Consider the following 27,465-nt stretch of genomic DNA (forward strand, 5'->3'; position numbering starts at 1 on the left):
CTGTCCTAGAACTTGCTCAGTAGACCAGGCTGGTCTCAAACTCAGAGATCTACCTGCCTCTGCCTCCCATGTGCTGGGATTAAAGGCATACACGACCACTGCCCAGCCATTTCATTTCTTTAAAGTAGAGTTCTAGAGTTGCTGAGTCAAAGAGCAAATGCCTATTCTCTTCTATCATAGATGAAATGTTCTGCATTCCCATCGGTTATTAACAAGAGTTCTTGCAGACTATCACTTTGTGTGGTATGTAGGACAACAAACTTCAAGATGTTAACCAATTTTTTCTACTAACAGGGTCTTGCTAAATACTTGACTGGCCTCTAACTCGTGGCAATCCTTCTGCCTCAGCTTCTCAAGTGCTGGGATTACAGGCAAGCAACACCAAGTCTGCGGTTGAGAAATTCTCAATGTAGCTTTTCTATATTTTTGGCTATTTATTTATTTTTAAAGTTTTAAGGTATAATTAGAAGAAAAAAATGAATATGATCAGCAAAAAAACTTCCCTCCTAATCTTTGGGAACTCTCCCTTCTCCAAGTCTGCACAGAACTACTGATCTGTTGTTACATGTTAGTTTCTAGACCTCAAGTGTAATCAGTGTACCTTCTTGACTTATTATCATTGTCAATAACATTGGAATTCATCCACACTGCTGTGTACTCTAACAGCCCATCCCTTTCTCATAGTGATGAACACTGTGTGGACACAATACAGTCATCTTTCCCTGCATGTCAAAGCAACTTTCCTGTAGCTACTTTCTGTAACAAAACTTCTAGGCCATTTTCAGTGGCTAGATTTCTATCACCTTTCTTTTATTTATGGTCTGACAACTATAATATAAAGCTCTAGTCTCCACATAAGAATGGACTATGCTAGCTTCATTTTCTTTGTTGTGATAAAATACCCTGACCAAAAGCAATTTTGAGAAAGGGTTTATTTAGCTTGCAATTTTTGGTTAAAGTACTTCATTTCAAGGAGTCAGGCAGGAACATGAAGCAACCAGTTACATTCACAGTGAAAAGTAGAGCATGAAGGAATGCATGCATCTTGAGTGCTCAGCTTACACTTCCACGGTTCAGGATCCACTGCCTAGGGAATAGTGGTGCCCCTAGTGGTATCTTTCCTTCAATTAGCATAACCAAGACAATCTCTCAAAAGCATGCCCACAAGGCATCTAACTGAAGCAATCCTTTATTGAGGCTTTCTTCCTAGGTGATGCTAGACTGCGTCAAGCTGACAAAGCTAACCAGCACAACCCCCCTCAAATATACATGAACTTATGCATTTACCTAATTCCCACGAGGAACCTAAACAAGGCACTGGCTCTATACTTACCACATTCAAAACTTTTTTCCCAATTACTATGGGCCTACCCTGCTTCTCAATTTTATTTACCATCACATCTTAACATTCCCTAAAGTCTAGTTTAGTATATAGCACAAGAGAAACTTGATACTTGATACAACTGCTGTAAGAAAAGTAATTTCCTATTTCAGACAAATAGATATGCATAAAACCAAATACATGATTTTATTTGGAAATAATGATTGCTCGTTTGTGTTTTATTTAAGAATTATGCCAATTTTATCACTGCACCAAAAAAAAAAAAAAAAAAAAAAAAAAGGGCTGGGAAGACAAAGTCTGGTGCAGCTGTCCCTCACATCAAGTACTAGCAAGCTGTTGGTCAATAATCTATGAAGTGACTTCTTGTTCATGAGAGTAGAATTTTAACAAGACAAATATGATGTAAGCTATGATAAATAACCACATAAGCTGGCCCTGTAGTTGCCGGGTTTTATCAGTAGGAACGGATAGCAGGGGGTACGGTGGCACAGTCAGCTTCATTCAAGGTCTTGTCAATGACAGGTCTATACTCCAAAGTAACCTTAGAGAAAAGGGTCAGAGTGAATCAAAGCATGAAAATTTACAGTCATTTCTTCTGTGCCTATGTAAAATTAAAGCATCAAAGTACATTTACAGGCATGAGATCTTTAAGACAAAGGAGTCACAAGTTGGCTATGTAAATTATGTTAACCCTCCTACCCCATTTCCCTCTGTAGCCTATTCTGACCTCCAACTCAAGCTCCTCCTGCCTTAGCCTCCTGCTATAAGGTGAATAGCTGCCTCTGTCACAACATTCTGCTTAAGTGAATGAGTCTAAGCAACCATGAACTTCTGTACGTTGCAGAAAAAAATAAATCTTTGATCCTTTACATTATTCACATCAGGTATTCATCACAGTGATGTAAATGTACTAATAATTAGTCACCACTTCTTCCCAAACATCTATTCATTGCTCAGTACTCTTTATCTGGTATGGAAGATGAGAGCTGGCTCCATACCAAAGGTCCCCCTGAACCACCCAGGCATTGGATTCTGTTTCCAGTAAGAAACACACATTATTCTATCAGATGATATCTCAGATCTGTTAATAGCTGGTTTAAAACTAGGTTGTTTCCCAAACTGGTCAACAACCAAAGTCTAAATAAGGGTGGCTCAACACAACCCTGGGCTGATGTATGCCCACATACCTTCCCAGTCTTGGTGTCCACATATGAGAGGGTGTGTTTCCTCCAGTGTTCCTCAAATGGCCTCTTCTGCTGCCCCTGGATTGGCTTGGAGTAATCATACTCATCAATCCGCACCTGAGATAGGAAAAAAAAAAAACCTCATCTGTCACCACAGAGCAACATCAAAAAACACAGAAAATATTAACAGATGCACAGGAGAATAGCCCAGGATGTAAGTACCTTGGCAAACTAAGGGCTTTTGGAGTCAGAAGTACAAGTATAAGAACATCCATTTCTGCATATTCTTTTACAACTCTATAGATAGATATTGGAATTAAATATCATTTATGCAATTTTTCCTTTGGCTCCATGCACTGAGATTTCTTCAACTTTTCTCTTTAGCATTTTTAATTTAAATGTGCTTTTGTTTTGTTTTGAGGCAGGGTCTCTACATAGCCCTAGCTATCCTGAAACTTACTATGTAGACCAGGATGGTTTCAAACTCACAAAGATCCACCTGCTAGGATTAGGTATGCACCACCACACCCAAATTAATTTAGCTGTTTATTAAGTTTAGCATTTGTACTGAATAAAGTTAGTGTCAGTACACTGACTGCTAACAAAGAAAACTTTGCATGGGGGAATAGGTTAGATGAGCAACAGGTTCTTCAAACAAAAACCAGTATCAGATACCTTGCTGTTTCTACGTAGGGAGGAATGGCAGATAGGAGGTTCCTTACTTGAGTCAATGGGCTAAAGCACAGCCCTCACTATACATTTCTAACTATAGCATACATTCCTACTATAGCCTTCCAGGAATCTACTTCAAATCTTCAAGGTCTTATTTAGTTATCTCAGTTCCTAACAGTTAACTTTTAAGAAGCATCTAGTCTTTGGTACATAGCGGGGATACACTTGCTCATGTTTCTTTTCATCTACTTGATTACTGCTCCTTAAATCAATACATGATTATAGCAAATGAAAACTTAGGCTTTGCTCACTTTCCTATTTACTCACCATCCTACACTGTCCAGAACTTGTGTGGTAATCATGGGAACTCTTTGGTTGATGTATTCACCCTGAACTTGGAACTATATCCAAGCTTCTCCTTGTGTTTTCTACCATTATAATGTAGAACCCAACATGTGTGCTCTGTACAGATAATAGTCTGCATAAAAACTATGACAGGGCAGATCTCTAAGTCTTTTTCCTAGCCTCAGGATGTATCTGAGCTGATGACTCATAGTCTAACTGGTTGTGGTCACTGGATGCACTTTACCCTTAGCCCTGCTATGCTTACAGATGCTGCATGGGCTGACTCAAAGGAAGAAGAAGGTGCAAGGTTCTGAGAGTGAGAGTAAGAATTTAAAAAACTGGAGGAAAAGGTGTTTTCCTTGATTTACTTTTGGAAAAAATAAAATGAAACAGAGAAAGTGAGTAGGAATAAGTAGAATCAGGTGGGAAAAGTCAGGTCAGTGCAATATATCTTGAAGGCATACTTTATAATCTTCCCTGGCATGAGCTCCACGTGACTCCTTTCGTGCCTCGGCACCATATATGGTCTGCAGTGCGCACAGCATCAGGTTCTGCAGCTCCAGAGTCTCCACCAGGTCTGTGTTCCAGACCATTCCTGTGGACACACAAAAAACCATGAGACAGATGGAATCCAGTCATGTAGGCACTGTGGACTTACTAGCAGCACACAGCTGTGGGGAAGAGAGCTGGACAGCAGACATGGAATAAGGTAATGATAAACAGGAGAGACCCCAGCCTACCCCAAAGAAAGCAGTGTCCCCTCAGAACACTGCTGACTCACCTCTGTCAAATGTTTTTAGATGCTTCAGTTCTCCAAAGAGCTGGCTAATTTTTTCACAGCCTTCTTGTAATACACTTCCCACACGAAACACCGCAGCATGACTCTGCATCGACTATCATAAAATACCATTACAAACTTAATGCACAGAAAAAGATAGGCAAAAACTCTCAGATCTTTAGTTTTTCAAAATTTTATATATTTACAAAATTTAAATAAACTAGGAAATTCAGACTATGAGTTAAATTTAAACTTCAGGTAATTTTTTCCTAGAGAAAGGGTCTTATATGCTTGTGATCCTCCAAACATAGTCTCCCAAGTACGTCACTTTACCTTGGTAAAAACAAAATTTTGATTAAACTTAAAACATGTTTCTATATTCTTTATTACATATGTATCACAATAAATCTGTATATATCACTTGTAATTATTTTACTTCTCTGGCAGCATTTCTGAAACATAATCGTCCCTAAGTCCAAATGGGCTAATAGTGGTGGGGGCAGTGGAAGATCATGAAGTTAATAGGAGGAAACACCAGGGCCTGAGAATCCTTGTGGCTAGGCACTGCCCCACTGTTGAAGGGGTTAGAGGTTAGTTCCTGGCCACTTTCTGATTTTGTTGCAGTACAATTCGGTCTGGGGACATCTCTTTCTTAGAGCTCAGAGAAGCTAATAAAGGAACACTAGTTCTGGGCATTGAGAGGTGAGCAGGGTGCTTGCTATGCTGACTCCTAAGTGACCTGGGACTCAGTTTCTAATATTCTTCACTTTCCTATTGGCTGCGAGACACATGACAAGCAGCACTGGTCTGAGGATGAGTGTCAAGCTCACATATAGGAGTGCCGGAGAAAGCCCAGTCCCTGGTGCTATAGCTGCTTAGTTCTGCCCTGAACTAAGAACTCTGATGTTTAAGGCTCCTTTTATACTGACTCCCTGTTGTCAACCCCCAAGCACCCATACAGGGTGCCTGTCGCTGTCCACTCTTACCTTCTGCATGTTTAGGCGTAGTTCTGATGTTCTTATGCTTCCATCAGCAAATCTTAACTTGTCAAGATTCATAACTGACTCTTCTCCAGCATTTGCTTTAATTGGAGGAACTTTATCTCCTTTAAACAAAAAAAAAAAAAAAAAGCAAAGCCAGAATTTAACTTTCAAAATCACTTTTTGAGAGCTGGGCATTGCTGGTGCATGACTTTAGTCCCAGCACTTGGGAGGCAGAGGCAGGTAGATCTCTGTGAGTTCAAGGCCAGCCTGATCTACAGAGCTAGTTCCAGGACAGGCTCTAAAGCAATACAGACAAACCCTGTCTTGAAAAACCAAAAGACCAGGCTGGCCTCAAGTCACAGAGATCCACCCACCTTGCTACCAGAGTGCTGGTATTAAGGTCATGAGCCATTCCCAGAGTCAATTTTTTAAAGAACATATACAGAAACCAAAACAACACAGCAGATAATCATTTTTGAAACTAATAGACCTATATGTAATCAGAATTCTTGTTATTCTAGTAAGGAAACTGGACGCCCTTGAGATAGTAAGAGATCAGCTTCACACTTTTTTCTCATGAAAGGATGGCTATCCTGTGTCTTAAAAAGCTTCCTGCTGGTCTTAATTCTTGTGTCCTCTTAACTAGACCTTGAGATAATAACTTTTAGGCAGGGGGTACAACTTGGGAATACTGGTTAGCCCAAGTTTGAACCCCTATACTACATTGTCTTCTGCAAAAATGAAAAGAATCCTCTCCACTTAAAAAAAAGTACTGGGGTATTTAAAAAGTTGTTTTATGTGACACAAGCATTTTCTAATGAGAAAAGCAGACAACAGCTGCTTCTAGCCACTTCCTCTCCAAAGAAACTAGGGAACTGGCTCTTCTGTGTCCTCCCAGGCGTGCAACTAGTTCATTTCCCTTCCTCTTGAGATAATCATGAACTCACTAGATCAGCCTTGAACTAGCAATCTTCTAACCTCAGCCTTCTGAGTACTCAAATTACAGGTGTGTGCACGCCTGGCTCCTTTTTAGTGTTTAAAAAAAATAATCACTCAGTAAAGCTGACTTTTCTTGTGGTACACATTTTTACAAATTTCAACACTACTATGAACAGGATACTCTAGACTTATACTTTAGAAATATTAGGTTATTACCATCTGGGGGAAAATATTACAAGCCTTTACATTTTTAAAATCAAAGAATTAAAGACATAGTGAATTTTGCTGATGCTTTGTTCTAGTTTAGTAGGATTTTTCAGGTTTTGGCAAATAGAATTGTATTTAAGTACAATCAACACCAGGACAGCCTAACAACCATTATTTGTTTCTTCCTTACGTTTGCTGTTTTCAGAATTTAAATGACATGTGCAGCTTTCTGAGTCTTACTCTAAATACCCTAAGAATGTTGCTGAGCATTACTGAGTTTAAAAAAAAAAAAAAACCAAAAAAACAAAAACCTTAACATGCATTTATAGAACCTTTGCATATAAGTATATAATGTATTTTTATAAAACATTCTTTTTCTAATTCTCAAAGCAGGGCACTTGAATCTCTACTTTGCTCTATAAGTGATTTTGATCCTCACTGCTAAGTACAAGGCTACTAAAAGGCTACTTTTGGTGTCAGAGAAGATACTCTGAACCCTGCTTGTGCGGCTGGCCAGCACTAAGGACCAAGAATTGTCTTCACATTTAAGCTTATACTGTGGTATGACAACAAGTGTGAAGATGTAGTATGTAAAACTGACGACCCGCATCTTTATATTTACCAGTGAAGCAAGAACGTGCATAGTTTCTACGTCATCACTAATGTTCATTTATAAAACATCCACTCTATATAAACTGTACAGTTGACATCCACAATTAACAAGAGGAAAGAGTAATGGATAGAACAGTAAGTCTCTACCCTCCTCATGAGATATTCTCCCATACCACTATTCTAAGCAGATAGACAAAACAGCTATCAAGAAAGCGCCTAGGAGGCTGGAGCTGCAGTAACCTCCTGGCTCTGGTCTGTGCAAGCAGAACGACACTCCAACACAAGGCACTTTTTTCTTTTACACATTATTTTAAGCTACCATAAGAAGACATGAACTGAAATTCATTTTATCCCTGAGGGTAAAGGCTCATGTCATCCTTTTTTAAATGAAATTCTATTATATCTTGTTTTTAAAACAGGCTAACATTTTTCTATAATTAGCAAGAAGTTACAGTTCTCTTTTTACTATTAAAAGTATTTCTCTGCAAAAGTAATTTATAACAGGTAAATAATATGTAATCAACTTCCTCTCAAAATATCAATTTCTTAGTGGTGTCTTTTAAGGACACAATGACTGTTTAAAAAAAAAGAAAGAAAGAAAAGAAAAAAAGCAACCAAGCCATACATAATGGTATACCAATACTCAGAAAGCAGAGGCAGCTGGATCTCTCTGAGTTCAAGGCCAGCCTGGCTGATACACTGAGTTCCAGGCCAATCAGAGCTATAAAGTAAAACCATATAGCTTAAAAAAAAAAAAAAAAAAAAAAAAAAAAAAAGCCATGTCTTTAAAAAAATAAGTAACCCAAACCTCTCACCTTCTTGACTATTAAGATTTCTAAGAATCTAATCTCAACATTAATACTCCACAATCATTTCCAGCAACAAGACTATGTAGTCTCCTAAAGTAGCTTGAGGGCTTGAAAAGAAAACATACCAGGCCGGCAAGATTCTGCAATACTCAGGGCACAGGCTCGGCCAAAGACCACGAGGTCTAATAGGGAATTTGCTCCAAGCCGGTTGGCACCATGCACTGAAGCACAGGCAGCCTCCCCACAGGCATACAGGCCAGGCACAACCTGATCCTGTCCATTTACATGCTTCAGCACCTGCAGGAAAATATTTCAGATGAGGCATCAAAATTACTTACGGTTCCATGTGCCCGCTTCCCTAGCATACTCCCCATGCCTGAGGTAGAAAAAGTAAAGACCGTATTGTCTCTGTTTCACTCTTTAGTACATCCCAGTTCTCTATTTGCTCCTGAACTCTTGCTGTTAGTTACAAGAAGGTCAAAGATGGTCCCCAGGTTCCTCAGAGTCTCAGTCACTAGCTGATTTGACTAAGGTATGTGACAGGTGATGGAACATTAAAAGGAAGAGAAAAACTGAGGATCATCTGTGAAGTGGGGTAGTAATTGCTACCCTTTGTCCTGACAGGAGTTCAAAGCAGAAGGACCAACTGATGAGCATTTGTGAACTACTCATAACCCAAGTACCAATTACATACATACATACATACATACATCACTAATTTATAAGGTCACTGTAAAAGTATTAAATTATATAGAAAAGCAATTGTAAAATGGAAAAGATATACAGTATTATAGCCATGTGGAATTAATCCAAGAACATAATCTAGTTTTTCACTGCCTAGCAGGAATGTCATTTTTAAATTTACATTAAACTACCAAACACACTGCACTTTCGGAGGGAAAAGTGCCTGTTTTTGCTTCTATGCCTCTAAGGCCTAAAAGGGTCTTTGTGAGTTGGGCTTATCACCATCACCTGCCCTTTGTAGTTAGTGGGAATCCCTCCCATGTTGTAATGCACAGTGGGGAGGACAGGAATGGGCTCCTTAGTGACATCCACACCAGCAAAGATCATGGCCGTCTCTGAAATTCCAGGTAGACGTGTGGCCAGCTGCTCAGGGGGCAGATGGTGTAACTGCAGGTAAACGTGATCTTTCTCAGGGCCACAGCCTCTGCAAATACAACATCCTAACATGAGGCAAAGAACAATAAGAGCCAACTAAAATCTCTGAAGTGTGCGAGCCTGAACAATCTTTGATCATGAGGAAAGTTTCACCTTCATCTATGTATAGTCAGTGTCTCATTAATTTTTTTCCTTCAAATATTTTTAAATCACACTGTGTGTCAAAAACATTTCTGTGCAGGGACACAAGCAAGGATACAAAACTGTACTCACCAAAGTCACACTCTCGTTTTGGGTATCATGATTTCCTATGTTTTCCTTGCTAAATATGTTAGAAAGTCTCCCATAACCCACCAGATTCCTGTTTTAAATTAAAGTGTTAAGTAATAGGGGCAGGCCCTGGGAGCCTAAAGCTATTTCACCAAAGGACAAGGGACCCACAAGCCCTGAAGGTTACCTGTCAAAATACCTATAGATATTTGACAAAAACATAACTCCTAAGGCTCCTGAGTATTAGCTGGGTGTGTCAATTTCATTCTCATACTGTGAGCACATAATATGCTTACTTTTCCACACACACTGATGTGAAAAAGATCCTCAAAATGTAGGTCTTTAAGAAAATATCACAAACTAACAGATGTTAGATAATAATGGGATAGCTTTATTCTCGTAGGTAGGTGCAGGGGTACCTGTTGGCAAAGGTGAACTTCTAAAATACTTAGATGTGATCTAATGACTACCAAAGAGAAAAGAAAAGAGAACACAAATTTGTCCATCTGCCTACACTCATGTATCCCTGGAGGAGAACCACAAACCTTCCTTCACGGATCTCAAGAGTCATGGATCGAGATACAACATCTCTGGATGCTAGATCCTTGGCAACAGGGGCATATCTTTCCATGAACCTTTCACCTTGACTGTTGATGAGAATACCTCCCTCGCCACGGCACCCTTCTGTGATGAGACAGCCAGCACCATATATACCTGTAAAAATCCAGTGATTAAATGCTTATAAATGAATGATTAGGAAGCTAAATCTTTTTTTATAAACCATTTTTGTGGGAAAGGAAAAGAGACACAAAGAGCATTAAACTCAAAATAATAAGAAAAGTCAAGTAGGAGGTACGTGTGTGATAAGCAGGGGTGAAAATTAGAAAGCACACAAACAGATCCAGGAAGAAGCTAACCTATAAGGTTCTAACCCACATCTGAATAAACATTATGTATGTTTAGTAAACATAGTTTTAAAAATATACCTTTAAGCCTAAAAATGTGGTAATAAGTTTAGGCAGGAATAAACCAGCTTGGAGAATTTCTAAAATACCCAAACAGCAAAACTGGCAAATTATTTTGGTGGTTAATATTTACGTTTCTACCAATTCTAAACATTCACTCATTTAAGTTCTATGATGGCCCCAGGTAATAAGCCTATCCTCAGAGACAAGAAGTCGAAGCTTAATAACTCACCTAGTCTCAGAGCTATTAAAAAGCAGAGCCCAAGCCGGGCATTGGTGGCTCACACCTTTAGTCCCAGCACTCAGGAGGCAGAGGCAGATGGATCTCTGTGAGTTCAAGTCCAGCCTGGTCTACAGAGTTAGTTCCAGGAATACAGAGAAACTCTGCCTGGAAAAACCAAAAAACCAACCAACCAACCAAATAAACAAACAAAACCCAAAAGGCAGAGCCCGAATTCAAACCCCAGGAGCATGATGTAATCTAGGTTTTTGTATGTTCCCTCAATGTAAGGAAAAACAAGGAATGTCAAGTACTAGATTTTAACAGAAGAGGCTAACTGTTATTTAAAAAGCTAAAATTTTCTTTTATATGCCAAAAGGGTTATATGCTCTAAAAGTAAGAATATGAGCTCTTACATTTCACTTGCTTTTTACTTTTTATAGCTAATTTTTTATATATGGTAAAGAAAGCATAAAAAAAAAAATGGGAGTGCTAAACACAGTATATGGCAGGAAATCCAGAGGCTTGGTGACACTGGACAAATATTGCAGTAAGAAAACCAACACATTTATTTTTCATTCTCTGTCTCTATCCATCTGTCTCCTCTGGCTCAAGGCTCTGACAGGCAATGACATGTAATTTCTCCCACTACTAGCTCTTTCCCTCTTCCAAATTCAAGCCCTAACCAGTACGTTCTAACTTCACATTCCTCTAACCATGGGTACCTGAACCCAATCTATTATCAACTGCCTTTATGGAACCAGGAGAAAACTCTCCTTGAGGACTTAAGACAGGTGAAGTACACCACAGTGAACTGAATAGGTACTGCATGCTTATAAGACACAGAAAAGCCCAGAGCCAGACAGATGGCCCATCCTACCTGTGGGGTGGAACTGAACAAACTCTAAGTCCTGGCAAGGTAAGCCAGCCCTGGTGACCATGGCTGTACCATCCCCTGTGCTGGTATGGGCAGATGTGCAGCTGAAGTAGGTCCGCCCATAGCCCCTGAAAACAGAAAACAGTGACTATAAGCATCAGTCAACACCAAACCTCTTCTTATGTGATCAAAGAATATATAGTGTAGCCTCCGGTGTACCAATCTTTAAGAATCCTTTGCCTGTACTCTGGCCCATAAGAGGCCACATTTGTAATGCTGCTGCTACAATGAATAGATGGAAGTTGGGAGACAGAGAACAGGAATTTTTTGTTTGTCTGTTTGTTTACATATTTTATACTCTGTGCTTTATCTTCAAAGGATTTTCCTGATAAGGGTATATTACTTTTATAATGAAAAAAACAGGTTAAGTATTTATTGATTTGTTATTTTCTTTTATTATTCCTTCCACAGCCTCACTATTCATTTACAAGATGTCTACATGAACTGATAAACGTACTAGGAACTGATTTCAACAGTCATTTTCATTAACACATTTATAACTTTACATAATTATCCTTTCTTTGTAGTGCTGACATTTAAGACTCTTAGCAACTGTATCATTACTGTGCACGAAATGCTATCAGGTTTCAAAAACTGCTCATCTCCTGACTCAAACTGTTGTTTGAATACAGCTGTCTCTCATAGGCTCATTTGTTGAAAAGGCTTGGTCCACAGCTAGTTGCAGTATTTGGGAAATTGTGAAAATTTTAGGACATGGAACTTTACTAGATCTCTGGAGATATGTCCTTAGACTATATACAACCCTGGATTAATGTCTTTCACTCTTTGCCAAATCATACTTATCACTAAAATATCCTGCTTAAACACATACATCCATGTCACCATGCACTGAACCTGCTGAAACCATAAGCCAAAATAAATCCTTCCTTGCATAAACTGTGTTAGGTCACAGTGTTTGGCTAATACAATCCCATATGTTGGCCACTGTGAGTAATTCTGCAGGAAACATTTGCATTGATGATATATTCATGTGATTATGCTGACTTTATGCTCTTTACATATGCAGCCATGTGGGGCTGCTGCATCATGTCAGTTTTACTCTTAGGGTATATTTTCTTACTGGTATAGGTTTGATGCGCTTGCATGTCTATGAGTGTTTGTGTATGTTTTATGCCTGATGTTGACACTAAGTATCTTTCTTGATTGCTCTCTATTTTATTGAAGCAGGGTCTCCTAACTAAGCAAAAAGCTCATCAACTTGCTAGTCTAGCTAGCCAGTCTATGCTTGGGAATACCAACTCTGCCTCGAGTCACAGGAATACAGACAGGGCCATACTTGCTCAGCTTTATATTCAAGGTCGATTCTCATGTGTGGGTGGCAAGTACCTTGTCTACTAAGCCATCTGAGGAACCTTTACAATGACTACCAATAGACTTTTGGGCCACTTTTCTCTATATTCTTTTAAGATTTTATTTATGTGTTTGAGTTATGCAACTTGTGTGCCAATACCCAAAGAAGCTACCTCAGAGCTGGAGTTATAGGCAGTTATGAGCCTTCTGAAGTGAGTGCTGGGACCAGAACTCAAGTTCTCTACAAGAGTAGCAGGTCTTAATTCTGAGCCGTCTCTCCAGGCCACTGTTTTATGTGTGTGTGTGTGTGTGTGTGTGTGTGTGTGTGTATGTATGTATGTATATATATACACATACATACATACATACATACATATATATATGAATATATGAAAAATACTGAGTGTATATGGTAAACATAGGCACAGGCATTGTCACGGCACAAGTGTGGGAAGTCAGGAACTTTTAAGAAGTCTGTTCTGCTCTTCTACTATTAGTTCTAGAGATTGAATTCAGATAGATTGTTGCACTTGTGTGGTAATTGCTTTTACCCAGCATAATGGTTTGAATAAAATTGGCCCCCCCTGGCTCATATATTTGAATGCTTGGTCCCCAGTTGGTGGAACTGTTTGAGAATTAGGAGGTATATCACTGGGGGTGGGCTCATAGTTGTAGATCAAGATTAAATATTCAGCTACTCCTTTATTCAACCCTCACAGACTCTAGCCCTCTGAAACTGGAGGCCAGTAATGGTAATGGTGTTTTATCAAGCAACAGAAAAGTCACTAAGTCACTAAGACAGTTGGCCCCCTTTTCTCTACATTCTCATCAACAATTATTATTATTTGTATTTTTACATTAACCATCCTTACAAGTATAGCTATTACTTGCTGAGTACCTTTTATAAACCTGCTGACCATGTGTATCCCCTCCACCCTGGGAAAAACATTCAGGTTCTATACCCATTTAAAAACATTTCTTTAATCTTTCTTTTTTTTGGGGGGGGGGAGATGGTGGTAGTACTGGAGATTGAATCTATGATCACATATGTTCTAGACAAGCAAATAATCCACAAATAAGATATGCCCCCAGCTCTTAATTTTTAAAATGGTAAAAATGAAGTCATATCAAGGGAAATTTACTTATTTTCATCATATAAACAGATGGTATTTCTTGACTCATTATACATAGTAAACAAGAAAGAAGGAACGTTTATTTGAAAATGCCATGTGACTCTCCAGGCTTATTCTTTATGTAAGAACGGGCAGGGTAAGTTTTATAATCCCCAATTTTGTCCTACAATGCTTAGAGAACATCTATATTGTGATGAATGTACCAAGACTGGGAAAGATTACCTTCCACATGAGGTAACCTAAAGGCCTACATCTGACCCATTGCTCTGAATTAGTTTAAGAAAAAAGTAAATAAACCCTCCCCCTAAATACTGAAACTCAATTTTTTCTATAAGAAATTAAATACAGTTAAAAAAAAAAATAAATCAGATCCTACCCAGTAGCAATAACAGTGTTCTTTGCTCTTATTCGGTGTATGGACCCATCTTCTATGCACAGTGCAATGACACCACGACATTCCCCATTTTCCATCAAAAGATCCAAGGCAAAATACTCCACAAAATAGCTGGTGTCATATCGCAGAGACTGTAATAAAAAGAGCCTACATTTCAAACTGTTTAAGATTAAACCAACAACACTCAAAATGTGAAGGACTTGACCCAGCCATGTTAATAAATAAAGGAAGTTTAAAGAATACTAGGGTTTGTAATGAAGTTACACGAACTTGTAGTAGCATCAATACTGATAGTAGTACAGAGTACAAAAAGGCACCTATGTTTTGCGTATATTCACAACAAAAAATGTAGAGAATAGAATGCAACAGACCCTGGGCTGCTCATATTTTAGTAATACCACTCTTATTTCTATAAAAGCTTAGGAAAACACTCTGGGTTCTCTGGTGGCCATGTAATACTGAACACTTCTCAAGAATTTGGCACCCTCAATGAGGCCCATGGATCACAGAGTTGTGACCCAAAAGAGCTGCTAGCTTTATGTGGTCATTTGATTAATAAAAATAAAACACCCAGCTCCTCCATTATTATCAACCACATCAGTATCCGAAGTGCCCACTTGGGGCTGGTAGTAAGCAGCGCAGATAAGCCCATTTCCATGCACATAGGCAAGGTGACTCTGGATGCCACCAAGAGTGGATTTGATAGTCCTGATGGTGAATGCAAGGAGCTCTCAAGAGCTTAGGCAGACTCTCAAAACAACCACAGAACAAGCACATACTGTCACATTTTCTCAGTGTACTTCACCTAAAGCGAGCTACTGGTGTTCTAATATTTTCACTTGTCAGTATTTTCTGAAAACAGTTCAGAGTGTTGATTATCTGAACATGCCAAAGTAGGCTGACTATCTAGTGTAGTGGTTCTCAACCTTCCTAATGCTGCTGCAGCCCTTTAATACAGTTCCTCATGTTGTGACCCAACCATAAAATTATTTTGGTTGCTACCTTATAACTATAATTTTGCTACTGTTATGAATCATAATGTAAATATGTGTTTTCCAATGGTCTTTTGTGGGTCTCAACACACAGGCTGAGAACCACTGAGCTAGTGACTCCTGTTTCTTAAGACTTCATCCAGTTTTAACAGTGAAGTATTAAAACATAACAGTCAGTCCAGGAACTCAGAGATGAGAAAAGCATACTAAAATACTTCCTCTCTTCTTGGTATGTAATGGATCACAAATGTAAGATGGTAAGCAATGACTACCAGTTCAACTTTCCAAAATAGACACAAGGAAAAACATTATTTTAAAGACAGCTTTTCACAATACCTGTTTAATATTTCAGATTAAGAATTACTTAGGACACCTTTACTATTTGTGCTAGTTTTTTGTCAATTTGGTATGGGTAGAAACATTAAAGAGGGAACCTCAACTGAGAAAATGTTCCGATCAGACGGGACTGGAGGCAAGCTTGTGGGTGCTTTTTCTTTACTGATGATATAAAGGGGCCCAGTCCATTGTGGGTGGTGCCATGGCTGTGTAAGTGGCTGAGGGGTATATAAAAAAGTAGGCTGAGCCTACAAGCCATTAAGCAGTGTTCGTCCAAGGGTTCCACAGAAGTCTGTAACACAAATTCTAATTGGTCTTAATAATAAAAACTCAGAGTCAGCTATCAGGGGGTGAAAGTTGAAGGATCAGAGAAGCAGAGCAGCCAGCCACTAGAGTTCTTACCTCTACCAATACTCAGACCAAAGGGGTGATCCTGTCTTCAGACTACCTCCTCAGACTGACTGCTGTCTCTATGAAACGTCATACTGTATCCTCTGACAGCATCTGAGCTCCTGCCTCCTCCAGCCTTATATTCCTCTCCCTACCCAGCCATATCACTTCTGTCTCCACCTCCCTAGTGCTGGGATTAAAGGCATGGGATCACCTTTGTGTGAGCTCTGTTTCTCTTTTAGACAGATACAATCTTGTTTAATCCAGGGTAGCCTCGAACTCACAGAGATTCATCTGCCTGTCTCCTGAGCACTGGGATTAAAGATACGTGCCCCCATTGCCTTGCTTCTATGGCTAACTCCCCACTCTGATTTTCAGGCAAGTTTTATTTGTTAAATACAAACAAAATATCACAACAGCAGTCCTTGCCTCAAGTTCTTGCCCTGACTTCCCTTCATAATGAACTGAAAATATAAAGTGAAATAAACCCTTCCCTCCCTAAGTTGCTTTTGGTCATGCTCTTTGTCACAGCAATCAAAAGTATTATCTTGCTTATTTTTTGCTTTTTTTTTTTTTTTTTTAAAGTAGCCCATCCTATCCTATGCCATTCCCACTGTTAACCCTAACCATCTGTGTTCCATTCTTTCACCACCAAGTCAGCCTCACCCTTCCATACAAGGTGTGCAAGAGTGAGTGGCCTGTCCGATCAGCGACACAGCAACACCGATGAGCCTGCCCGCCTTTCCCAAACTTGAGGCTCTGTCCACCAAATGCGCGCTGATAAATCTTCCCATCTTCAGTTCTGCTAAATGGCATGCCATAATTTTCTAGCTGTGAAATACAAAACAAGCAAAAATATGTTGCCTTCAACAAGTATAAATATTCATGGTTAATTTGCACCAAACCTGAAATTTAAAACTTTCCCTCACTTCTGATTTGGTCTACAGTTGGTTGGAAAAAAAAAACAAACAGAACCAACCTGGAAGCAAGCAGAAGCTTTTGCTAATACTTTGCACCTTTTGGCGGTACATACCTAGTTGTCTATTCCAGTCTACAGAGCTATTTCTAAGACAAGACAGCAAAGGCTACTCAGAGAACTGTCTTAAAAAAACAAAACAAAACAAAACAAAAAAACAAGAGTGAAATGCTTTGTTATTTAACATGTAATTGGATCAATAAAGACTTCTGAAAGTGAAAAACAAAACAAACAAACAAAAAACCTTCCATACTAGCATATCCTATGAAAACACTGACAATTGGTGGTGGGGGGGGGGAATCTTGCTAAATGAACTGAACAGTTGCAGGAAAAACTTCCTTATTACTACCAGGGATGGGACCCTAGAAGCTTAACTGTGCTAGGCACAAACTCTCCAAGAGCCTTATCCCCAGACCCTTCTTTTATTTTTACATTGGTTCTTTTGTAATACAAGCAGAGCACATGCACAATGAACCAAGAGTTTCCCTTCAGTTACCTCGACCACGGAGGCAGGGGCTTGCTCTGTCATATAATGGATGGCATCCTGATCCCCCAGCCAGTCAGATCCTTTTACGGTGTCGTAGAAATGCCACCTCCAGTTGTCCTCTTCCATGTTCCCCAGAGCAGCATTGATGCCTCCCTGGAAACACCATGTCAACTGATTACATGCTGTAACTGTGAGGCCCCATTGCTTCTGCAGCCCATCTCTGCACTGAGATCTGATTCAGAGAAAGTTAACGCCTGACTCTTTATGAGGGTTAAGGAACAATAAGACAGGCACCAACTCATGAAACTTCCCCTGACTACATGTACTAGACGGGTGGCTTAATCTGTAAGTGTAATGGGGATGTTGCTTGATCTTTATGCCTGTAAAGACTGGAAAATGTCCTTATACCTTACCCATTGTTTATCTAACTGACAGATACAGGCACTTAACAAGTCCGTCTAGAAATTTTATGATAAAATGTTCTCAGTGGCACTTGTATGTGACTGCCTCTCAAGTAATGTGCTCCTCATTTAGTTAGACAACTCTGCGCGCTAGTTTCTTCCTCTGTTATGTGACTATCACTTTTATCTTACCCCTCAGAATCACAAAATAGGGCAGCACTGGTACCAGTCTCTTTCCCTCTCCTTTCACCTTATATTTCTGTTTTTGGGAAACAGTCTCGCTGTGATCCTTACTAGCTTGGAACTTTCATTATAAGCCAGGCTAGCCTTGAACTCGCAGAGATCCTCTTGCCTCTATTTCTGCCTCCTTTGGTGCTGAGATTAATTAAAGGCATGTGCCACCACACCCAGCCTCCAATTTTCAATTCATCCTTTCTAGATAGTCTTCTTTTCATAAGGGAAGGCACCCTAGTATGTCTTGATTGTTTATCAATGGTTTGTATTTTGCAAGGAGACAAAATTCACATTGTAATGGGATTAAGAGATGGTGAAACCTTTGAGAATGTGTTAGGCTTTGGGGCATGTGTACCTTTGAGAGGAATCTTAGTTTCTGTTTGTCCTGAAAAAAAGCAAGACTAACCCGTCCCATTTTCTGGTTTCCTGTCTGGTCACATAACTTCTTCCTCCCCTAAGAGCTCATGATGCAATCTACCTTGTTACATTGTAGGCAAGGGAACCCTCACTGAAGACCAAATGCATAGAGCTATCCAATTTTTGGACTTCAACGCCAAGCCAAGACGACCCTGACAACAAACTTTAAGTTACATATTTGTACCAGGATATAATAGCTACTTTGAAAAAAATGTGTAACTGATAGCAGCCATTACTTTATTGCTACCTGAAAACCAGGGCCACAAATGCTGGTCCCTCTGAGAAATCTCAAATCTTTTGAAACCTCTAGAACTCCAGTCTTATTCTACCTCCAGCTAACTATCCTTAGGAACCAGTAGCCAAACTTCTCCTTTCTCCTACTCTGTTACTATCAAACTACCTTAACTTGACACTATAACTTCTGTTCAGGTCTCCTTTTCCTTCTAGATCATGATTTCTCCCAATGTGTTTTAATTCTTTAGCTTACAAACCACCTATTTAACTCAGTGCCCAAAGCATGTACTAGAGGCTGTTTTAACAACAATAAAGGTAGTTTTTCCCAGCTCCTAGAAGTCATCGAACTTTACTGTTGGCTTAGGAATAAAACACTCCAGATATTAGGAAAAACAGAAACATAAGTTTGCCAACCATATAGATTAGTGTTACTTAGCTAGCCTAGAATAAGAATTATTGTAATTTTCTCAACTTGAAAGCATCAAAGGCCAATGTTTTCCTGTTCTTCACATCCATGCCATAAAAGTTCACTGTAATACACATTTAGCAAGGTACCGTAGTTTGGATTATGAAGCTCCCAAAAGGCACATGTGCTAACGAAGCTATGGTGCTATGGTAATGGGAGAACTTTTAGGAGGCAGGGCCTAATGAAAAGAATTTAAGCCACTGGACATGCTCTTGAAGGGAATACAGCACCCTGTCTTCTCCCCCTTTTTACTTCCTGGCTGCCTTGAGATGAGGTAACCAGCACCCTCTGCCACATGCCCTTCCAGTGGTATAATACACTGCCACAGGCCCAAAAAAGCACATCCAAATTATCAAGGCTGAAATCTCTGAAACCATAAATCAAAATAAGTCTCTCTTCCTTTAAAGCTTATTATCTTAGGTATTTGCCTAAGCGATTAAAAAATGCTGACTACACTTAAGATCTGGCTTTGCAAACATATTTTATAACAGGATGAACTGTGGAGGAAACAAAACCATGATGAGGAAACAGTTTGAAGGCAGGAGAGCCGGAAAAGACCCACATTCGAGAATAACAATGAGATGCTGGCCCCAAAATGATCCTGAGGACGAGGTCATAAGCAGTGACTTGCAAAGTGAGAGTGAATGACGGATTAGATGATGGTAACTTCTCACAAGAATTTGTATTACAGGAGGAGTGGTGCTGTGCAAGATATGCAGGCATTGAAAGAGGGCTTTTTCTTACCTGGGCTGCAACAGTATGTGATCGGGTAGGAAAGAGCTTTGTAAGGCATGCAGTATTAAATCCTGCCTCAGAAAGGCCAAATGCAGCTCGCAAGCCTGCCCCTCCAGCGCCTACCACCACAGCATCAAATTCATGATCCACAACTGGGTATTGAGTAGAAATCTGAAAAGGAAATCCAGCTATTCATTACATATTCAACTTCATAAAATATTAACACTATAATTACAATACAGAGTAGGCCTCAATCCTGTTCTGGGATGAGTATGTGTTCTTGGTGTTTGAGTGTGGTAGAAACTCAATGGACCAGCAATCAGATTTTATGGTCAAAAGAAGGTCTGTTCCCCTAACTCCCCCACACAAAATTAATTTCTTTTTGTTTTGTTTTCAGACATTGTACTGGGTAGTTTTTGTCTTTCAAAACAGCTATTTGGACACAAGCTAGAGTGATCAAAGGAAGGAGTCTCAGCTGAGGAAATGCCTCTTTGAGATCCAGCTGTAAAGCAATTTCTTAATTAGTAATTAATGGGGAATGGTCCAGCCCATGGTGGATGGTGCCGTCTCTGGAATGCTGGTCTTGAGTTCTATAAAAAGGTGTGCTGAGTAAGTCAGGGGAAGCAAGTCAGTAAACAGTTCCTTTCCATGGCCTATGCATCAGCTTCTGCTTTCAAGATCCTGCCCTGCTTTGAGTTCCTGTCCTGACTTCCTTCAAGGATGAACAGCTATGCTGAAGTGTAAGCCTAATAAACCCTTTCCTCTCCAACTTGCTTTCTGGTCATGGTGTCTTGTTGAAGCAATAGAAATGCTAAGACAAACAGGCTTAGCTTAGGCTGGCTCAAAATCCACCATCTTCTTGCCTCTGCTTCCTAACACTTTAACTTTAAAAAACACAACAAAACAAAAAACAAAGTGTTTTTGAGAGCACTTAAAATTATTAAGATTCCAAAGCAAGGAAGTAGAAAAGCAGACAAAAACATCAGTACAATTAACGCTAATGATATCTATTTCTCAGTGTTTTCACTCCTATCTACAACCATATCCATTTATCTATAGGAGATTAAACATGCACAGATAATGCTTCTACACCTGTTGTATACAAGTCTCTCTTGAAAACAATGTTGGTTTTGTTTAAATCAACACATTTCAGTTTCCCTGGGTACAGACCACAACTATATTTCAGGCCTATAGGGGCAGAACCTATGTGGGTTGCTGAGAAATTATCAAGCAGTACTCTGTAACTCCTGTTAGCTCATATGATTAGAACTTGTAAGTAATGTTCAGATTAAAAAAAAAAAAAAAAAAAAAAAAAAAAAAAAACCCCAGAAAGCAGAATAGGCTAAATACAAAGGAACTTCAACTCCAGTAGCTACACAGTCTGATTTTGTGCAGAAATTCTATATTCAGGATATACAGTGTATTTTCTCATATTGTTAGTTTACTTGCATATAGAATTTAGTTCAAATAGTTTTGCCAGCAAGAATGTCAGTATCTATGTAAGTATTTTTGTAAGGATTGCATTACACATATTTGAGCATACAATCAATCCCCAAGAAAAACTTTAAATATATACAATAATCAAATATACTAAAATGATTATAGATTATTATCCTTCAAAGCTAGAAGTTTACAAGCTGGACATAATGGCACACACCTTCAATCCCAGCACAGTCAGGTAAATCTCTGAGCTCAAGGCCAGCTTGGTCTACATACTGAGTTCCAGGATAGCCAGAGCTATACAGTGAGACCTTGTCTTGAGAAAACAAAAACAAAACAGGAAAGTTGTTTACATTTGAGCAATGAACTTACCGCATCTGAAACTTTGGCAGATGCCTTCTTGCTCTCACCAACAGTGAAGTGAAAGCCACAGGTCTGTTTTTGGAATGTTGCTGGCCGCTGCAGAGATATGAATGGTGTTAAGGTCTTGAAGGAATACAGAGAGGAACAAATTGAAATTTTCTTTCTAAATTGCTAAGCTTCCTGTGTATCCAGTTGCTCTCATTCTTCTAAAAGTTTACCTGGGACTCAGGTCTCAACTCTTGTACTTGAATTGGCATTCTAGGAAAAGCCTTTTCCAAAATAGCCTGTTTCTTAGCAGAATACTACTATGGAACACTTGCAAAGAATGGCAAAGAAACCTGTGTTACTATATTTTGCAAATATGAAGCATTTTTTACTGGATCTATCTTAACCCTTTGCATACTGGCTCTCTGAATGTCCTTCAAGAATTCTGGTTTTAAAAAACATGAACCAGATAGTGTACTGGGAGACTTATACTCTAGAACAGGCTACTGCTTATTGAAACAAGATAGACCTTAAGTTTAGAAATGAATCAATTATCTTTTACCCTATATACCAAGACTTAAGCCATACTTCCTCTCATGGGTCAGGTCTGTTCTCCATGACTGGTTGTCCCTGGCCTTCCTCTGAAAAACCTGTATATAACTCCCCACATCCAAGACTAAAATAAACATATACCTAGAAAACCTAGTGCCAGTGAAATCAGTCTAGTGTGAATCCAGTCAGCCATTAAAGGATGCATTTTCCATTCTACTTGCTCTATTTTGAAAGACCAAAATATAATGAAGAGACTTGAATATAACCTAAGTAACACTTCTAGGTAGTTAAGTTCACTTAGCAATTAAAAAGGGGAGCTCACAAATATCTTAAGAATTCCATGTTTTTAAAGAAACATTATTATGTGATATGAAAAATACCTGTAAGACAAGTAAGGGGGAAAACAGGGAAAAACCTGGCAACACAAGACGAATGACTTCTTTTTAAGTTGGAGGGCCTCAAGTCTCGGTAGGTCCTAACATTTACACATATTTACTTAGGTTTTGATACAGGATCTTACTGTGTAGGCTGCCTAGCCTTGAACTCAGAGATCCACCTGCTTCTGCCTCAAGAGTGCTGATATTAAAGGAATGTACTAGGGAAGACACATTTTTAAACCTTTTTTTTTTTTAACATTATTTCATAGTTGTTGAAGAGGTGGTGTATGTGCTCACAAATGCATATACAAAAATAAGAGAAAGATGCTGTGTCTTTCTTGATCACTCTTTACCATGGGTTTTAGGAATCACACTTTAGGTCATCAGACTTGTGCAGCAAGCGCTTTATCCACAGAACCACCTTGCTGGGTTTTCACCTTATTTTCTGAGACAGTCTCAATTAACCTAAAGCTCATGATTTCAGCTAGGCTATGTACTCCCAAGATACACTTGTCTCCATGTCCCAGCATGGGAGTTACAAACACAACTGGCTATGTCTGGCTTTTATGTGGGTTGGAAGTCAGGTCCTCTTGCTCACTGAGACATTTTTTAATTAGGAAACATGAACATGAATGAGGAAATTTACCTATACTGTAACAAAAAGTCTACTTATACCTTGTCTAATAGAACAGATGTTCTCATTAAAAAGTTGGGAAGCAATGAGGAGAACAGAGACTATTAATTATCCCCAAGAAGCAAAGTGCCTCAGTAAGCTAAGTGTCTAATCAATTGAAGACTGGTGTAAATTATCTTCTGCATAACCCTTGCAATCATAAAATCACCCAATGAAGATCTACAAATGGCTGGTACTAGGAGGGAAGTAAGTGGTTTAAGTGAAAACATAGAAATGGAGGTAAATACTAGTGCACAATGACACAATTTAGAAATTATTTCCATTACAGAAGTTTATTCCTTTTCATTTATAAATCTTTTAAACCTCAATGAGTAAAAAACTCATAACCATGTGAGATCATTTTCATTAAGAATTTTAGCTTTTAAGGCCAGTCAATGGCTCAGTGGGGCAAAAATGCTCCCGTTGAGCCTGAAGACCTAAGCTTGATTTCCCAGGACCCACATTGTAGGAAAGAAGCCATACCTCCAAGTTGTCTGCTGACTTCTACACACACACACACAAATAAATGTAACAAAACTTTAAATTTTCATCATTTTTTAAGTAGAGATGCTTAAAATACAATTCACAGGAATAGGTATCCCTGACTTAGGTGACTACAGTACAAACTTTTGGAGGTTGCCCCACAAAAATCTCCCAAACCACACAGAAAAACTGAAGGTCAGTGGGGACTATGGACCCAGACCCTGTACTTATCCCACTATCAAAGATCTTTGGGGAAAATTCCCGAGAAACTCCAAATTCAGATTTAGATGCTGGTCATGAATAAATGTTAAACCACAAGACTACAAATGAGCCAGGAATAACATACAAAATACAGAACTGAATGTCACTGGTTCTACGATGAACCTGACAAGGCAAACAAAATGGTATGACTGTAGAGTCCTAAAACTAACTCATGTAATTCTAGATATACCATTAAAACATTCAAAACAATTCATCTAAAGAAAAGATTTTTTTTCTAGCATGATGTCTCATATATTGTTTCCTAAGAACATGAAAAACTTTATGAAGGGAGCTGTCCTTGGTCTTACTTTTCCTATGGACTGAACAATTTCAAATGTTTGTGAGTCACACCAGTGTACTGGGACCATGAAAAGCAAACAGCAAATCAAACTTGATGATTTGATAACTTGAAAGCATTTGTTGATACAGAATAGCTAATAGCTATTATTATTAATAGACAGGACTAAAACTTTCTTCAGCATTTCTCAGTTAATGATCACAAATTTCTTTTTTTGCTAACTTGATTCTGTTCTTCTGTAAACTCAAAATCTTCATGAAAAAGCAAACTTCAAATGCCAATGAATATTCAGTTTGAAGGCAGAATTTCTATAGAAATAGTCATCCTTATGAAGAGATTTTTTTTTTTTAAAAAAAAAAAAACCAACAACCATATTTTGAGAGTACCAACTTGTGGGTCAATTCTGTTTTTTTTTTTTTTTTCCTATCGTATTATGCTGTTTTACTAGTACTTACTTAACCACAGAACAGTTATGAAGAGCCAGAACAATGTGATTCAATTAAGGTTTTAAAAACAAACAAAAAGGCTTCCAATCACACCCCTATGAAAGCAAAGAGTTATGCAGCCTGATCTCACATGCTTTAGAGTCTTATTCTCACAGAGTCTTATTCTCACTTTCAACTGTAATTATACTCCAGTCCAAATAAAAGTGATACCCTAGGGTGAGGATATACTTACTGATGTAGAAGAAGCTTGCAGTGGTAAAATTGATGTTATAAACGGTTTATTAACAGAATTCCTTAGGAGACATTAAGACACAAAATAGTATTTAGCTAAGGAAGTGCTGCCTTCAAAATACTCCAAAGACAAGAGTATACTAGCCAGTCCTGTTACAGATAAGTAAACTTAAGGATTATAGAATGTAAACATTTCTTCACCAGGATTGCCCAGCTTCTAGGCTCTATTCCCATAACAATGGAAGCAGTTCAACTTACAACCATTAGGCCCATTTCTCTATCAGAGAACATTCCTCCAATAGTCAATTCTAGGAGGCTGCCCAGGGTGACCACCATTTTAAAGTGTGGTATGCCATAAAGACCTATTTCTTGTCTTAAGAAAAGCCTAATTCTACCAGCTAGACAAGATGGCCACAGGTAACAACTATCTGGTAAAGAACAATGAAGGTGTGTTCAAAAGTAATTCAGGTAATGAGAAATATCTTTGCTGTATAAATCTCCCACCTATGTAAGTGGCCAGACTTATGCAGTCTCCTGTCTCTGTCTAAACTGGTCAAAGTGTAAACTGGACCTGAGACCTGAAAGGTATTTAAGGATGACAACATATGTGGAATGCATAAACCTAAGAAGTATGTATGTCAGTAAAAATCTTCTATTCTTGTTTTTCTTTTTTTAAGATTTATTTATTATGCATACAGTGTTCTGCCTGCACATATGCCCTGCAGGCCAGAGAGGGCACCAGATCTCATTATAGATGGTTGTGAGCCAACATGTGGTTTCTGGGAATTGAACTCAGAACCCTTGGAAGGGCAGTCAGTGCTCTTAACCTCCAAGCCATCTCCAGCCCCAACATCTTCTATTCTTGACTGTCCTTGTTGGGGCTCATAAAGATGGCTCTGCTTCATCTTGGCTCAAGGTCAGATAGTTCAAAACCGTCCTTAGTAAGTCGTAAGACCTAGAGGTCCCAGGTATGGCTACAGTAGTAGGATGTTTGATCTTGGCCTTGGGTGTCTTATTTAAGCAACAACAGACTTGGCATGAGATATGGTTGTTACTTCTGACCCTCAAAGCCAGTTAAGGAGAAACCTAATCTAAGGTGTGGTTACCAAATCCTTGGAGAATTTCGGAAGAAAGTCTATTCCATATACATGATGCCATGTTCCCCTTTTTGGTTAAGGTATTATGAATAAACTTGGGTTGTTCAGTATTAACTAGATTTGACCTCCTAACTATGCTGTGTCTCTTTCTCTTAAAGTATTTACCTACCCCTTCTCTATCCACCCCCCCCTTCAAGATATGAACCAGGCAAGTCGGCTGGCTCCACCGACTGTAGGTAGCCCCACATACCCTTTTTGGGCATTAGCCAGAGCTGGACTCAGACCATCATTAAAAAGTTTTTTTCCTTACTTTTTTCCTGAGTGTGTGGATTGAATCCTGGGGGTGGGGTGGATTTACTTATTTCTGCTACAATACAATTCTGTTATAACTACAGGTTGTTATTTCCTGTAAAAGGCTTCAGTGATAAGTACTTAAAACCCTCCTTATGTTTTAAGAACACAAGGGATAAGAGGAGGAACTGGGAGTCTATGGCAGTGAATACAAATCACAGAAATTATCAATGTTTGAAAATGCCTTCTGGTCTTGCAAGGACAGCTTCCAACTAATCCTTTAACATTTAATTGAACCTAATTTTTGAAATCTATTTCAGAGACAATTGCAGCCATAATTATAGGCACAATGCAAGTCAATACTGTTCAGTGTCTTGAGGCTTTTATTTCGTAATTAGATTATTAATAAAATCCTAGAAATCTGGCACACAATAAGTCATCGTCAGAGTACACTGAGACACAATTTGACAATCTAGGGACCTTTGCAGCCTGGGAGTATTCTGTGTCCCTCTTCCACTACAATGCAAAATAGGGGTCCGTGGCAAGACCGGATGAACACGGTGGAGAAGTGTCACCTGATATTTAAAAACAAGTCTCTGAAGCCACTACACAAAAACTATAAGCTCATCGCTTACAACGCTTTGTGTCAACACCCAGGCTACCAACTGTTACTCGCAGATTTGGCCGCAACCAGAGGAACACAGGCGGGTCCGCCCGTTGACCTTGGAGAACTTAGCGGGGCCAAGACGGGGAAGGCCGGGCTCCACTCCCGCGGCTGGGATCGTAACCTTCGCCGGGAAGCTGTCGGCTCTGGCCCACTGCACCTTCCCAGTTCCAGCCCAACTGCGGTGGGATAGCGGGATTAGGAGTACGTTCGGCGTGGCACTGACTCACCGCCCCAGCTAGCGCCAAGCGCCGCCCGCGAAGAAGCCGCGAAACTGCTCCAACACCCGCCATGTCTCTGCAGTCCCACAAGCCTTAGCGACAAAGTGCGCTTGCGCACCACGCTACGCCGACGCCGGGTTTGGAAACGCTGCGCCTGCGCACCTCGCCGGGCTCCCGTGGGAGGTGGTGCGCTTT

General features: G+C 39.4%; 1 protein-coding gene across 2 annotated transcripts; it reads right to left on the reverse strand.

Annotated features, from left to right (window-relative positions):
• Window positions 1-915: 915 nt before the first annotated feature.
• Sdha (succinate dehydrogenase complex flavoprotein subunit A) lies at window positions 916-27,407 on the reverse strand. 2 transcript variants are annotated; one of them, XM_051182754.1, is made up of 15 exons: window positions 27,280-27,407; window positions 21,701-21,787; window positions 19,898-20,059; window positions 17,411-17,554; window positions 16,605-16,769; window positions 14,203-14,351; window positions 11,326-11,450; window positions 9,806-9,974; window positions 8,844-9,039; window positions 7,997-8,168; window positions 5,308-5,426; window positions 4,325-4,436; window positions 4,008-4,138; window positions 2,530-2,643; window positions 916-1,883 (listed from the first exon to the last, which is right to left on the reverse strand). In XM_051182754.1, exons 1-15 carry the CDS (start codon window positions 27,340-27,342, stop codon window positions 1,797-1,799), a joined length of 1,995 nt encoding a protein of 664 aa, XP_051038711.1. In that variant the 5' UTR covers window positions 27,343-27,407; the 3' UTR covers window positions 916-1,796. The 2 variants fall into 2 exon arrangements, with proteins under 2 accessions (XP_051038711.1, XP_051038710.1); XM_051182753.1 differs by having other exon boundaries at window positions 21,701-21,790; window positions 27,280-27,401.
• Between the last annotated feature and the right edge of the window lie 58 nt (window positions 27,408-27,465).

The sequence above is a fragment of the Phodopus roborovskii genome, unplaced genomic scaffold, assembly GCF_943737965.1.
Source record: "Phodopus roborovskii unplaced genomic scaffold, PHOROB, whole genome shotgun sequence".
NCBI lineage: Eukaryota > Metazoa > Chordata > Mammalia > Rodentia > Cricetidae > Phodopus > Phodopus roborovskii.